This window comes from Macrobrachium rosenbergii, chromosome 2, assembly GCF_040412425.1.
Source record: "Macrobrachium rosenbergii isolate ZJJX-2024 chromosome 2, ASM4041242v1, whole genome shotgun sequence".
Taxonomy (NCBI): Eukaryota; Metazoa; Arthropoda; class Malacostraca; order Decapoda; family Palaemonidae; genus Macrobrachium; species Macrobrachium rosenbergii.
In genome coordinates this window covers 61,983,387-62,000,288 of record NC_089742.1, presented here as the reverse complement: position 1 = coordinate 62,000,288, position 16,902 = coordinate 61,983,387, and the positions used below count along the sequence as shown (strand labels likewise).

The 16,902-nt window shown below is 35.9% G+C and overlaps 1 protein-coding gene across 1 annotated transcript in view; it reads left to right on the top strand.

Annotated features, from left to right (window-relative positions):
* The window catches only part of LOC136843161 (hemocytin-like), a 224,310-nt gene that overhangs the window by 170,767 nt on the left and 36,641 nt on the right, over positions 1-16,902 (top strand). The window contains 13 exon segments of the mRNA XM_067111219.1: positions 5,325-5,486; positions 5,715-5,890; positions 6,909-7,056; positions 8,378-8,493; positions 8,496-8,569; positions 8,824-8,938; positions 9,435-9,600; positions 10,125-10,300; positions 10,532-10,801; positions 11,150-11,326; positions 15,367-15,448; positions 15,659-15,817; positions 16,658-16,785. Coding sequence (XP_066967320.1) covers positions 5,325-5,486; positions 5,715-5,890; positions 6,909-7,056; positions 8,378-8,493; positions 8,496-8,569; positions 8,824-8,938; positions 9,435-9,600; positions 10,125-10,300; positions 10,532-10,801; positions 11,150-11,326; positions 15,367-15,448; positions 15,659-15,817; positions 16,658-16,785 — 1,949 coding nt within the window.

Below are 16,902 nucleotides of genomic sequence, written 5' to 3'. Positions count from 1 at the left end.
ATCAGGCAAGAGAGCAGTGCAAAAGAGCATGAAGTAATTATGGTTATTGGTGACCTCAATGCGAAGGTGGGACAAGGAAGAACAGCGGATATTGTTGGGCCTTTTGGATTAGGTAGAAGAAATGAGAGAAACAGATTTGTAGACTGGTGCTTAGAGAGAGAACAGATTATATCAAACACCTGGTTTAAGCACCACCCAAGACATCTCTGGACATGGAAAAGCCCTGGTGACAGAGTTAGAAACCAAATAGACTTTCTAACCATCAATAAAAGATTTAGGAACTCTGTCAAGCAAGTGAAAACCTACCCAGGAGCCGATTGTAATAGTGACCATGTACCAGTTGTAGCAACAGTGATGGTGAAGTTGAAAAATCAGAGGAAGAGTACACCTAAATCAAAGAGGCAACTGAAATTATTGAAAACAGAGGAAATGAAGAACCAATATAATATAATTGTAAAGAAATAGATATGACCAGCTTAAGGAGGAAGGCCCAGTGCTCAACATCCTCAGCAAAAGTGGCAAAATATGGAAAATGCAAATAAGAGAAGGTAATGAAATAATACCATCAACAGAAAGGAGAGCTCGGAGAGAATGGATGACAGAAGATATCTTGATAATGATGGATGAAAGAAGGCTACAGAAGGGTAAAAATGAAGATAGATATAGAGCCCTGGATAGAACTATTAAGAGGGAATGCACAAGGGCAAAGGAGAAGTGGATGGATGAGATTTGTGAGGAGGTAGAAGATTTGGATAAAGGGATGAACGGAGAAAGTATGATAAGGTGAAAGAAATTACTTTTAAAAAGAAGAAGTATCAGCACTGGTATCAAAAAAAGCGGATGGAACCATAGTAATGGAGTCAAAAGAAATATTGGAAAGATGGACGGAATATATTGGAGAATTGTTTGATGATGATAGAATAGAACATCTAGACTTCAATGACAACGGAGAAGGACCAAGTATAATCAGATCAGAGATAGAGGCATCTTTAAAACAAATGAAAAGCGATAAAGCAACAGGTGATGATGGAATAGCAGCAGAGATGTTGGTAGCTCTGGGAGAATACATCATTGATATATTAATGGAAATAGTGGAAGGAATATATGAAGATGGAGAGCCTGCAACACAGATGTACAAATCAACATTTATCACAATGCCAAAAATACCAGGAACACTTGAGTGCAATAAACACCGGACTATCAGTATCATGAGTCAGATCACAAAAATAATATTAAGGATTGTTTTTGAATAGAATAAGAAATAAGATACTCCCAGAGATTGGCAATGAACAGTGTGGTTTTATGAGAGATAAAGGGACAAGAAATGCAATTTTATTTTGAGAATGTTGATGGAGAGAGCAATAGAAGTGAAAAAGATCTATATATTTGTTTTGTTGACTATGAAAAGGCTTTTGATCGGGTTAGACATGCAGAGACCTTATAAGGATATTGGAACAGATAAATATCGATGGGAAAGATCTAAGATTGATAAAGAATTTATATTGGAATCAAGAGGCATCAGTGAAAGTAGAAAATGACGAATCAGAGACTCGGCACATCAAGAGAGGTGTAAGACAGGGTTGTGTGTTATCACCTGATCTCTTCAATTTATATAGTGAAATGATAAAGAGAGATCTCAGAGATATGGAAGGAATTAAGGTTGGAGGAGTCAATATTAATAATATCAGATATGCTGATGATACAGCACTTGTTGCAGACTCTCATGATAAACTTCAAGCTTTAGTCAGTACTTTACACGAGTCAAGCAGAGAAAGAGGTCTGTCAATAAATATTAAGAAAACAGAAGTTATGGTTATCTCAAAGATGAAATCCCCCAAGAACAGATATAAGAATTAATGCTGAAACAGTTAAACAAACCGATAGTTTTAATTATTTAGGATGCACTGTCACAAGTGATGGAAAATGCGAAAAAGAGATCAGGAAGAGAATATCCATGGCAAAAGATGCATTTGGTAAGATAAAGAGATTAGTCACCAACTCAAAAATATCGATGAATCTTAGGAGAAGATTTGTGAAATGTTTTGTTTGGTCTGTATTGTTGTATGGCTGTGAAACTTGGACCTTGAGGAAGGCAGATGAGGAGAGGTTACAGGCTGCAGAAATGTGGTTTGGAGAAGGATGCTGAAAATATCATGGACAGAAAGGAAAACTAATGAGCAGGTATTAGAGAGAGTAGGCATTGAGAGAACTTTTGGCTTCAGTGAGAGGTAGACAAATGCGGTTTGTGGGTCACATAGTGAGAAGACAAGAACTAGAACATCTCTCTCTCACTGGTAAAATCAATGGAAGTCGGCCAAGAGGAAGACCTAGACAAAAATATATGGATGGATTGGTGAGAATGACTGGAGGAAGAATGTCTGCAGCTCAGTTGCTGCAGAGAGCCGGAAATAGAGAGGAGTGGCGAGCCATGATTGCCGACGTCCTTGGGGATATGGCACCTGGATGATGATGCTCTGTATATATGTAATGTACATATAAATTTACTTTTAGGGAATAACTTTTCTCATGAACAGTTTTCATTGAAAACTATTGCTTTAGTGGCTTCTGTAAGTTTCTTGCAGGAACTGCTAGATTGTCAGAGCTTTCTGATTTTCATGTAACAGTTTTTAGTGAAAAATACAGATTTCTTTCCTCCATTAATTTTGTTTTGTCTTGCCAGCTGTTTCATCACTCTGTGTTTTTTTAAGAAGCTCCTATAACTTACAATCTGGATTTATAACCTTTTTTGTTTCAACTCACAGCGGACAAGTACTTCAGTAACCTTAAGACCTGAGTAGTGATTGGTCAGGGTATTAAAGACTGAACCACATATTGGGATTGTAACTTTTGGTACAACGTGCATATATGGAAAGCAGTACGTATAGATTTGTAAATATAGTTAAATGACTATCCAAATTACATTACAATTTGTAGAGTATTTACATAAAAATTTTGTTGCATCAAGTTTCGGTGCTGTAAGCACCGTTGATGGCACTAACAGCAAGAATAGACATCAAGTTAATGGCGCGTACAGCACTGTAACTTGATGCAACATCAAGTTTTGGCACCAAATATCAAGTTACGGCACCGTTAACGGCAAAAGACAACTGATGGTGTGGCACTGGAACGGATCCCGCGACGCAAGTCGAGGACCTACTTAAGATTATACATAGAAGTTTTATGTAATACCAAATTTGAAAGCATATATGCAGATGTCAATCACTAATACATGTTTCTGGCTTGTGTTGGGCGCAGCCTCAGAGACTTAAGAAAGGATGTTACTTGGGCTTCAGTGGAAACTCTTGTGTTTCTTGACGGGTGCATTGTGTCAGGCATTTAGGCACACGCTGTTTGGTTCCCATTAGCTTGCCAATACAGTACCTCCTTCTGCTGGAGGGGAGTTTGTGTTCTGACTCTTGGTGAATATTTAGACTCAGTTTCTCAGGGTGGTGGTGCTCATAGATTCTGCTGTTAAAAGGCAGACATAGTAGTGCTCTTTATGAGGGGCCTGGGTGCTTCTGATTAGCTCAAGTAGGGAAGGCTTCCGTTTGTTTGTATCTAGAAAAGTTGATGTGTGGCCCTTTGGTTTTCGTGAGCATACTACTCCAAAGGATCATAATAGTGTGCCCAAATTTAGTTTTTATTGTGAGATTTACACATCTTCTGTGGACATGTAAATTTATATACTTCATTTGTGCACATCATCTTCAGTTCCATGGGAGCGGTACTGTTTTGTCATTACGAGTGCTGTTACGGGGTTGGGCCTACTGATTGAATTCATCAGAAATAGTTCTGTATTAACTAAAAGTGGATAGCAGACTATATCAGAACTGAGATCAAAAGAAAATTGATGAATTTTACCAAACTACGATGATGATGATAAAGGAGAGCCTGGTTATCTATGATTGCCAGTGTTATGGGTCTGCCTACAGAAAGGAATGCTGCACCAAGTGAGGGATCATTAACAGGACTTTAACTCCAAGAGTTCCTAACCAAAAGATAAGCCCAATCTGATATTAGCCCTGGTACTGAAAATCAACATTGCTCCTGTGGACGTCAAGATGTGCGTGAATGTAGTATACAAATACAATTGCCCAACTATGCTCTCCTGTTAGGAGAAATGCTGATGATTTCATTTCATTGTATTCTGGCACTAATTTGATCCTGAGTTTGCCACTAGTTGGCATGCAGCAATCAAGAAGACAACTACCCTGTTATATTTTTTCATATTCCAGTCTCCTTTGGTGTGACTTGGAGTAGATTTTGGACAGTTGAATGTGTTGTGAGTTATTAAGTGAACTGTGAACAATAATGTTGGGGAGTTAATTAGTGTACTGTGTGACTGATGATGAAGGTGAACTCTTAACCTCATAACATTTATGGCAAGGAGTAGATGAGAAAGGAAAAGTAGTTGTTTTACGTGGATTGGGTATAGATTATGATAAATATAAGTTATGATATGTTTTCTGGGCTCGACCTGTGTCACCCATATATTTAGCAATAGTTATACCTAGAAATGAGTGCTATTGGAACCATTTCACTGGGTGACACAGGTCTTCCCCCAGAAATAGATTTTTCCTTTGTCAAAATCCCTTTTTACATATTGTTATGATAATGATGATTTTTTTTATGTCACGTCTCTGAAATTTATTGAATTTGGCCCAAAAGATGATAGCTTGTTGTATTCATGGGGTAGGTTGTAGTTAGTTTAAGTTTAATTTATTTTTACCATGATATTTTTATTTATTTCAAATTATTCCTACTCAGTCTTTTTGTAGATTTATGTTATGCTAATGGGGATTTAAAAGGTATTCAACTATTTAAAATGTGTTCAGTCACATCTGACTTAGAATATTTGTTTGTTGTACATATAGGATCAAGGGTTGGTGGGATGCAATCACTTGGAATGCATTCCTGTATTTTCCAAAAGTTAAGTTTGCTATAGGATTGATTTTTCCCTTTACAATTTGACATGCTGAAACACATCCCAGTTGTGCAGCCATAGTAAGGGCTGACTGTAAATGTATTTATACAAGTGATTTAAAAAGGAAATGAAAGGATTATATAAGACTATTTCTTCAAATGTGCTTTGGTAAAAGAACTGGAAGAGGTATATGAGGAGTATGTAAGATTCAAGGTTGTGGTCAAAGAGTCTCAAGGGTGATTTGTAGTTATGGAGGGGTAAGAAAATGGAAAAAGGCAGTGCATGATAAAATAAGGAAATGATAGGTTTAATGGTGGAGAAAAGATGATTATTATTATTGTTTTTAATAACATATTATGGTCATTCTCATTGTTATTTTTGTTAATATTTTTATTACCAGAAGCTCCAATCTGTGAAGACCCCATGGGACTTGAAAATGGTGAAATGTCCCCCAATCAAATTGTGGTGTCTTCTGTTCTGGATGACAGAGAAAGTTACTACGGGAAAGCAAACCTTCCTCTGAACAGCAAGGCATCCCTTATAGCATCTGCTGGAGCTTGGGTAGACTGAAGAAAAAATCAGTATCCCAGTGAGTACTACCCTAAGTCTTTTTTAAGGGAAATTTGTCATTTTTATTGGTTATAACAAGATGAAAATTTTGAAGTCATAACTATATTTCATGCAATGAAAATTGTTATTTTATATTCATTTGTGTTTATGCATTTTATAGGATGATAGTATAATCAATGTATTTATTAAATGGAGTATATTATATTATTCTTGTAAATACTTCCTGAATTTAAATATACTTTCTTTCAGTTTAATTTCTTGGAGCCGAGTAAGATTTCTGGCATCCTCACACAAGGACGTTCAGACAATGACGACTGGGTTGAATCTTTCACTGTCCGGTACTCTCCAGATGGAAAGACTTGGAATAGCATTCTCAATCCAGATGGATCCGAAAAGGTAAAGTCAACCTCATACTCCATGAATTTCAAGATTCACAAAGGTTATTTTTTTCTGTGGTTGTACAGTCTTCCTTTGCAGCCACTGAGAAGTTATATTTTTCACAGTAGTTGCAAAGATTTCCATTTGTTGCATCATTATCATCACCTCCAGTGCCATGCACCATCAGCCTGTTTGTCCAAGTACTCTCTTTTATTTCGTCTTGATCTTCATTTAACTTTGCCATCTTAATGTATTGTATTCTACTTTGTATTCTTCATCTCGTTGAAATTTGGCCCCATGTACCATTTTCTGTCTGTCTGTCCTTTATAGTATCCCAGGTCTCATCCAATACCCAAGATTTCTGTCATGTTACCTAGTATCCCAGTAGATTGATATTCATTGATGATGTCAAACCAATCCTCATTCACTATCTGCTCCTCTTCAGATAAGGTTTCTGGAACTGCAAATGTATTTTGATTTCCATTTACGAAAGCCTCTCAGTCTTCACCTTCAAGAAGTTTTTGTATCAAACTTAGATAATGTCCATTTTTTGGATGCTTTTAATTTCAACTTTAATGTGGCAATGACAAGTTGGTAATCACTGCCGACATCTGCTTCTAATATTCCTTGGTGTTCTTTTTCTCGCTCGATCAATAGCTGTGATGTACAGTATTTGGTTTCTATGATTACCATTTGTTGAAACAAATTAGAATTATCAAATCTGATTTACAAGCAGTTCAACTTATACTTCTTAGGCTGTGTAGGATATTTTAAAACACCTTCGTAACTTTCTTAAGTTGAATAATAAATAGTTGGTATTATGCCCAATCTTAAAAATCTTTAGCTTTTGCGCTCTTCGAAATTGGTTCCTTCTACTTGCTTTTTGTTGGAATTCAACAATATAAGTACAGTACAGTAAAAGCAAATGCTTTTTCTGTGTTTTGATAGTCCAGGTACTAACCTGGGTTAATATCAATTTCATTCAGTAAGCAAAAAAGATAAGGCAAAGGCTCCAGTAAGGCCATTTATGTTACAGGTATTCCCTGGCAATTATGATCGAGATTCTGTAGTGAAGACGAAGTTCGACAGAGTTATTCAAGCACAGTTTTTGGAAATTAGACCCAAGACTTGGAAGAATAATATTGCCATGAGAGCTGAGGTTTTGGGTTGTTTCCATCCATATCGTATGTATTATTATCGTTTTCTTCTCTTTAATCATGTTTTTTATGTCAGAATAATTTGAAGTCTCTCTGTTTAGCAGATGCATTGACTTGAGATGTAAGACTTCTTTTTATACTTTAAAATTGGCGTGAACTTAAGATCACTCAGACCTCACACAGAACAGTTTTATTTTTGTGGTTGTTATTCTCTTTACAAGAAAAATTTAATTTTCTTTCTTTTTTAAAAGGATAATTTGTTACAAATGAGTACAGTGGTTATAAAATTTTTTATTGGCATTACCTTCTTTTTAGCTTGTAAAGTCATCCGGTAATGTTGGGGGATAGAGTTTCGACCTCCTAGGTAGTGCCATTTATTTTCTTAACATTCTATATAAGTTAAGTTTAATCAAACTTGTATTCAGCATGACTTCTCACTTGTTTTTTGCACAACAAAAAATGTTAGGTTACTGAAGCATAAAGCATTAGTCAGACACCTGTCCTTTCTAATTGAAAGTTTTTTCTCCCCCTAAAATGTACTTACCTCATAATAAGCTTTTTCTTGGTAGAAAAACAGTATACAGTATTGGAAACATCCCCTCATAATGAGACTTCTTTCCTAATGTGAAAATCATATAATTTCCTTGATAATATTATCCAATTTTGTCATGTGCTTAGTATTCTTTGGCTCGCCATAAAACTTTCCACCTCTTCCAGAAATGAGTCCCTTCTCCTGCTAAATGGCTTCTTTTTCTATTGTCAGACAAAACCAATTCCCCTCTCTATTTTCTTTAGTGAGATTTTCCTTTTAGCATTTGAAAGTCTCTGCTTTCCATTTGCTAACAGTGATTCATATCCCTTTCCTGAAGATAATCTGTCCTTACTAAAAGATTCTTTGTTCCTTTTACTGAAATTATATTGCATGGTCAAATGTTCCTTTCCCCATATTTAAAGACTGTTTCCCTAATTGAGAACATCTTTTCTTTACCATAACATCATTTCCTGCTGAATGAAAAATGTTAAAGCTAGAAGATTTTTTCTTTCCTCCCATTGAAACCTTCCTAATTACGATGATATTCCACACTCTAAGATTCTCCAGTCCCTTTACTTAAAATATTCTTTACCCATAAAAAATGACTCCCGAACATTACTATAGCCCATTTGTCCTTACTCCTGTATATACCTCCCCTTTTCATAGGAATAATTTTCCAGTACTAAGCTACTCCTATCCTCCAAAAGAAAATAGTGTACAAAATTATGAATTCATAATGATTTTCCCCTTATTAAGAGATTCTTTTCCTAACAAAATGAAAAAACAAATTATTTCCATATTTTTTTCCTGATACAGCGGAGGTAACAACTACAGAAGCTCCATTTACCACCACCTTGATTCCTCCACCACCTTACTGCGACACCTGTCCTGGTTTGCCAGAAGAGTTTTATGATCGCTGTAAGCCTTGTTCACCAGTGGAAACAATCATCATGGACAGTTCTCCACGTTGCAAAAAAAAGTGTGCCCATGTTATGAGGATGGCATTAGGTATTTGTTATTTGAATTTTGATCAAGTTTTTTTCTTGTTGTGAATCACCTATATGTTCCAAGTGGAATTCACCTCTTGTAGGTGAATTACAGGTATATGATGAAGCATTTTATTTTGGTAAATTTTGAAGTACAATTAAAATGCATCAAACTCATTTTGTTTATTGCCTACAGACATCACAGCAAATGTGATTATTGATGCCAGATATACACACTATAAATTTTAATCTGTGGTACATTTACTGTTTTGCTAGGTATGAAACTGGTTCATTATTTGAGTCCAGCGATTGTAAAGAGTGTGAGTGTATAATTGGAGGAGAGGGAGAGGCAAAATGTCAAGAAAAGAAGTGTCCACCATGCAAGGATGAAGTAAGTCTGTTTATGTTATAAGCATTATGAAAATTTCATAAATTTCCATGCTCCAGATTTTAGTTCGCTTTATTTCTAGGAGCCAAGCAAAATTTTTAGCATTGTTACGTTAGGGAAATCAGCACATTAATTTATGTGTACTGTTGTACACCTGCATTTATGTAGGTGTACAATAGTACATCAGCCTAACTATTATGAACTCTGGCATGTCTTTTGAATAGCAAACTGTATATTATTTGTACCCTTGTTACCTACTCACTGAAAGCATTTTCAAAGGCATTTTAGTGTTTCACAATAGCTGTATTGAAACCAATAAATACTGGGACAGAAATGAAGGTATTTGTAGTTCATCACCATGAGATTATCTTTTCTTTCTCTTGTACTCATTACTTTTTTCTTAATGAGGTTGCCTTTTATGTTTTTGTTGTCAGCCTTCCCCCCTCCCCCCAAGAGGTTTTATGAGATAAATGATACAAGAATGCCCATTTATTTTCAGAATGAATATAGTGTTGTAACACCTATGTGCACATGTATTTGTAAGACTTGCCCAGAAGGTACCAAGTTATGCCCTTCAAGCAATTATTGCCTGAATGAGACTAACTGGTGCAATGGTATCGAAGACTGTCCTGATGATGAAGTGGATTGTCCTCCTCCAACACCTGGTGAGTAGTTTTTCTTAGGTTGGTACAGCATATTGTTCTGACTTCATTCTCTATTAACATTTTGTAAGCTTTATCTTCAGAAAAAGAGCTGTACTCTAAAGCCGGTAACTGTATGCATTTATGAATTTACTTTCATTAATAATGCTCATGAAAACAAATGAAAGCTTGAAAATGGTGTGATGACATAAGCAATAGGAATTATATATCTTTAAAAGAATTCAAATCATGTAATGACTTTGGCTGGGCTATCATTTTGTGATTTAGCTGCAAGATTCTTGGGTAAGTAGTATGACGAGAAATCAAATTAAGATAGCATAGTAAGTTAACAAAACAAGAAATTCTTCATGTAACGTACTTTACTGCTGGTAGTTTCTGTGTTTTATTTGTACATGACTATTAATAGAAACCTGTAGATTCACTATATCACTGTGATGTACAAACTTATCAATATGTGAATTTTGAAGAATAGCAAACATATAAGCAGGGCAGGTTAAAACACCTGTATCTCATCTCTTCGCCACCAGAAATACCAAAGGGCTGCCCAACCAAAGAGTGTCCAGACCCATGGGTAATGAAAGTTCAGAAGATAAAGGGAAGATGCCCATCAGTAACATGTGAGCTTCCTGAGATGACAACTCCAATGCCTTGTCCAATACCTCACTGTCCATTGCAGTTTGATATTATATTCTCTCATAAGAAGGTCCGTGGATGCAAACATCACAAAATCTTTTCTTTGTGTTGTAAATAGTTGAGTAGTACTCAAGTGAAGTATTTTTCCTGCATGTAATGTCATTTATAACTTTAATTTGTAAATTGTATTAGGTATTTGTCTTTCTGATATATATTTAATTCTAGTGTTTAGTAAGGTGTTTAATGTCTTAGTTTTTTTTTATTTCTGCTTATTCAGTGAATTGTTTTCCCTCACTCTCAGCCAGGAGAAGTTTGTCCCACATACAAATGTGTTCCACCAATCACCACAATGGAACCTCCTACTTGTCCTCCTCCTGTATGTCCCGATGGTTATGTGGTACAAGAGAGTCAAGATTATGAGATACAGTCTACATCAGCAGATGACTGGTGTCCTCATTACCAATGCATCCCTCCTGTTACTCCTACAGCTCCATGCCCACCACCCTCATGTCCACAGGGATATGAAGTTAACTATAAGGATTCAAAGGAGCCTATTGAATTATGTCCTGAAGTAAGTTTTCTGGGCTGACCCTGTTGTAATGCCATAAGTATATTTTATTAAATTTTCCTTTGGGTTGAATAGGAAAAATTGCAGCTTTTTAGCCGTAAAGTGAGATTTTAATTGTTTTATACCTCAGTCCAAGTATTTTATATTAATATAACTTTTTTAGTAAATGTATTTGTCATTTATGTCCCTGTCTTGGCAATCAGACAGCACTGCTTCATTTCAGTACTTATGGAAAATTACCAATTGTGCCTGGATATTCTATTATTATTGAAACCTTTAACATTTCATATCCAGTTTACTTTTAGACAGAAAATACTTTAATGGGTACTAATAGGATGCTTTACTTTTTAGTATGATTGTACCCCTATCATCACAACAACAATGTGTCCACCTGTTGAGTGTCCTGATGATCTACGCGTCATGTATATAGAAAGCCTAGAAGGATCTGTGTGTCCTCAGTACTCATGTGTCCAGATTACCACACCTTACCCAACCACAACTGAGACTCCATTCCCAGAGTGTCCTCCTGTAAGTTAGAGAAAATTGTGCAGTTAAGTTCTCATAATCAGTGAACATTTTATTTTTTAAGGATTTTTCACTTTGTTAGCATTGCCATCTCAAAAACAATGAAGCATCATTGACTGGGCTGGGTAAGAAAGCCATCTGTTTAGGCAGTGTAAAAGTACAGTACTATATACTGGAGTATGTAGTATATACTACTATATACTCAGCCAGTTTTTTTCAATGTCTTCAAAATCATTGAGTCCTCCTAGAATATCTGTTGTCAATTGATTTTGGTTTATCTTCAAGTATAAGAAATGTGTTCTATCAAAACTTTTGTACAAGAATACATACATACAGGTGAATATATATTTATACATTTATATATACACAGTAAGATAAATATATAATATTATAATGTATGTATAATATATATAATATAGGAGAATATATATATATATATATATATATATATATATATATATATATATATCCATATATATACATATATATATATATACTATATATATATATATATATATACTGGCAAGGTCGTATGTTGTTATGGGCCCATGCCCATCAAACATACACAAGTCTCTTAAAATACAAATAAAGTCACAAACGACCAAGTCCACAATAGGTGGAATGGCGCAACAGAGTGTACAGAGATGGAATCAAGGAGGATAAAGAAAACTGAGAATAAACCTTAATATTTAATACAAAATGTTAGAAAGAAATGACCACTGAGCCTCTTACAAAATACATTAAATAAACACAAAAATCATCCACACTGAAAACATCGAATAACAAACACACTTACACCAAATTAAGATAGACTATACAATTACACTTTAAAGAGAGGGCCTGAAAGTAATAGAATGTCGAAAAGACAGAATAGCCTAACTTATTACAGACTAAACATTTAAAAAAAATAAACTGCTTCCCTTAAGTGAGCTGTAAACAGTAGTAGTGGCTAACGTAGCCTTCAAAATCACGGGTCGGGATAATAATATTTTCTTGAGACCTTACCAAATGTAAGAGAGGTCCCTTGGCAAGGAAATAACTGGACCAAGGGCGTAGACAGAAGAAATCACTTTTAACGTCGCAAGACGATCAACGGACACGGCCGTCCGACGGCAATCACACCTTACCAGTTGGCAGAGGTCCTTGGCAGTGTTACTGAACCAAGGGCGAGACTGAAGAGTAAATCAATCTCACAAAGGAGGTCAGCAGCAGCAACTGAAGAAAGGCAGATCTCGTAAATCCCAGGATAGTTCCAAAATTCAAGAATAAGGCAGCCCTCACATTATTAATGGTCCAGAAAACAACTCTCTCACTCCTCGAGAAGACAGCGCCGAATACAGCTCCAACACCACACCACCACGTGAAAATAAAACAAGCTCATTGTAATTAAAACTAAACAACAAGTCAGAAATGTCGGGAGGAGGAAACAGGGTCATTATGTTTCCAAAAGAATAATTACTGCCAAAGTGACTTATTCAAAACAAATTAATTTACGTTAAATTTAACACATACTGACAATGTATATGTATATGTATATATGTATACATGTATGTATATGTATATATATATATATATATATATATATATATATATATATATATATATATATATATATATATATATATATATAATATATGTGTGTGTGTACTTTTAGGGCATAGTTTTTCTCTTATACAATTTTTGTTAAAAGCAATTGCTATAGTGGCATCAGTAAGTTTTTTGCAGGTATCTTCATACCGATGGAGTTTTTTTCGATTCTCGTTCGTCAATTTCTGGTGAAAAATATGCAAACTTCTCTTCCATTTATTAATTTTTGTCATACAGTTGTTTCATTTTATGGCATTATCAGTGATTACTGACTAATAACTAGGACCTCTTTATATCATCGCGGGGAGAATGATCACGATGATATAAAAGGTCGAAAGGCCGCATTGTAAGTCAGTAGTCGCTTTGATAATGCCATAAAGGCGAAATCTGTAAAGTCCCTGCTGAGCGGATTTTCTGTGGTGACAACCCATTTTCTTCACATCTCCTAGGATCGCCGCTCCTCGGTAATGGGTCACGCAAAATTCAGACATACCCAATCAATTAAATTATTTTATGTAAAAACTTACCAGCTACCAAATTGTATGTTATGTGTTCCTTCTTTCAGGTATCAGAATGTATTCAACTCTGCTATTGCTCATTTGTGTAACTCAAAGTGTGTTTGTTTATTGTATTTTATCGTCAAATGTTATTGACCTCAGGTCACCCTTTGTTCCCATTGTATTCCTCGGCGTGACGCGTCAGTCCGCCGCTATATAAACCGCCTGTCACAGTAAAGCAGCAGTAACCTATCCCTGCTCGATTCTTTGACACCTCTTAAAGTGGTGACCCCGGAGTGGTTCCCGAGCCGTTAAGCGGACTCCACACGGCGACTTAGTCTTGGCTCCAGGAACTACCCACGCTCCTAGCGGACCAATTACGGCGCTGTAACCAGCGTTCGGGCGTGATGACTCTCGTCGGCAGATCACCAGCATCATTAACGGACTCACACGGCGCGTTCCCAAGTGCGTATTGACACGAATTCCACTCCAGTTAAGAGGGCAAGAGCGAGCATGGACCCGGACATCCCCACCCTTGTTCAGTTAACCGCAAACCTCATGGATTCAGATGTCTAACTCCCGCCCATATCACCCGCCCCCCACATGCTGCCCTGCCCGGCGCCCTGTCCGGCAGGTCAGACAAAAGCCGCCGCCATAAAGCTGCCGCCACTGGAACCCATATGGTATATATATAGATATATATATATATATATATATATATATATATATATATATATATATATATATATATATATATATATATATATATATATATATATATATATATATATATATATATACATATTCAGAAGGGGAGAGAGAGATTGAAATGCCAATGTCCTCTTCTTCAAGGATCAAAACTGTCCTTGTAGCAGGGAGCTGGTAGACTACTCTTCCGTGGTCAATGACTCTTAGCAAGTAAGACCAGAGTCCAAAGGAGAATTGTTGGCCTTTACTGGCTCTCAGGGATGATTGTCACTGCTATGCTTTTTGTGGTGTATCACATGACTGAACAAAGAACTTGCTCTTGCCATAGTCATCCTCATCATGAGCTTGAAGGGTCACAATTAGAAGATTCCTCCTAAGTATAATAAGGAATAACCAAAGTCAGAATTCTTATCATCATTGCTGACCTTGTAATCTTGGTCCTTAACTTGACCACCAGGATTATTGATAGTCATGGCTATAGTTACTGACGAGAGATGAAATCTTTGAGTGATGACTGTCACAGTATCAGTGACTGCTAGCATCTTGGCTGGCACTAGGGAAAACCCAGGCAAAGTAGCTAAGAACAGTTTGCTTCTGAATGTTAGCTAGTGTCAAGAAGACCTAAGAGAGCAAATGTTGACAATAGGACTAGATATCAGTCTTCAGGCCTCTGTAGCAAAATGGCTGTGGGCACAGATGCACTCACATCTGGACATTCCAGCATGGTTGATACAGCATCCACTGTGAATGCAAGGAAGACTGATGGAAGAACAGGCATTGGCTGAAGGGTGTTCAGTGCTGGAGGATGCATGGTAGAGAGCATCCCATCTATTACCAGTTTTGCATAAGGTCAGGCCCCGAAAAAACAAAGGCCCTTCCACAGAGCCAAATACAAATCTACTCACTGTATGAACAATAGGCAGCAAAAGGCAGACATTTAGGTTGGTCATTAAGCTAGGTATGAGTCAAGCATAAAGTAGGGGAGTTTTGTAGAGCTGAGTAGTAGAGGTGCTATTTTTTTCCTCTTATGTTCTATATTCCCTCATCATCCATCCAACATAGTCCTTTCCAAAAAATGTGTGCTAGGTTATAGGCTGTATACCAAGGACTGGATAATACTTGATTTAAAATGTGACCATGTTTTGTAATGTAAAAGTAACTGGCTTTAATTATTTTAGATAGTAACAGAAGCATGTAAATGTGTAATTGATAGAATAACATACGTACATTATGTATTATTTATTTCAACAGCCTGAAGTACCATTATGTGCAGACGGTGAAACTGTCTATGCAATAACAGATGCGAATGATCCTTGCCCCAGGTTTGGATGCAGTAAGTATTGTAAAAAGACTGTCTTATCCTTCTTCCTACATTGAATTGGCAGTTGTATACCTCAGTTAACTTATAATAATGTTAAATGCTGTACAGTACAACTCTCCATTAGAATCAGGCTTTATTGCTTCAGCTTAACTGTAAAATTATTTTAAGATATTAAAACCTGCAAAGGAATTTTACTTGAAGGTGCTTTTTCTCAAATTTCAGAGTCTCCTGGTGTCCCTCCAAGTGAAGCTCCCGGAGGCGAGTTTACTTGTGAGATAGTTGGAAGGACAATCAACTCCTTTGATGGATCAAGTTACCAGTTGGAATTATGCAATCACATTCTTGCACAGAAAAAGAATAGCAAAGACTGGGTTATTTCTAGTAAGTTTTGCTTTGGGTTCAAGTGACTGGTATCTACACCAGTAAAATTTCTGTATCATTAAACATTCACTTCTTATCACCCAAGACTGTCTTTTATCATTCCCATTTGCAGTAACCATCATTCGATTGTATTTTCCGTTGTAATACTAGATGTCAGTAAGATGCATATTATCAGCTGCAGTCATGACCAAATAAATGTTTTTACTACAACAATCTTCTGTAAGAAATTAATTAATCACATTTAACTAAAAGTAATTTATTGGCTATATTAATGGCAAAACTGTGGGGTTAAAATGTAGCAAAGGCTAAAATCATTATTAATTATAATATTGATTTGTATTTAAATATAGTGTTATGAATGATTTGGTAATGGATTTACTGCATGCTTAAATATAAACAGGAAAATAGATTAGATATTAAACTCATAGTATTTAATTATAAACTTAGTTGATTCTAGATTTGGAACATAAATATATTTATTTTTTATTTACTTAGGCTGTTGCTAAGTCAAGATATAACTAAATGTAAAAATTATATTTATTGTAGTAACACTGAGCATAGATTAACTACCCTTCAGCTTAATATTAATATTTGACCATTTTGCTGAACTGAATGGAAGACTAAATTACTGTAATTAAGGTTACTGAAGATAAAAGTATTGTATCACCTTACCAAATACCTTTCCATGTACAATCAAGGGACCTAATAAATTCAGCCCATTCAGTAATAACTTCAAAGCATTAAACTGTATGAAGTGATAGATCACTATGAAGATAGAAAATGTCTCAAGTGCCACATGTAAATTTTTGTTAATCTCTATTTCTATTTCCATCTCTGAAGTTCACCGCAACTGCTCACATGACAAGACCTGTGACCGCTACCTGAAAATAACACAGAAAGGACAGGAAATGGTACTCAAGCCAGACCTTACAATCATTTATAATGATAAATCATACACGGCATCACAGGTAATTATCTGGATTATTTCAAGAACCTCAATACTGATATAGTGATTGGCCTCTACAGTCATTTTTACCTTCTGTTTAGTATGCTGTATACTACTGAGGCAAAATATTATTGAGAAT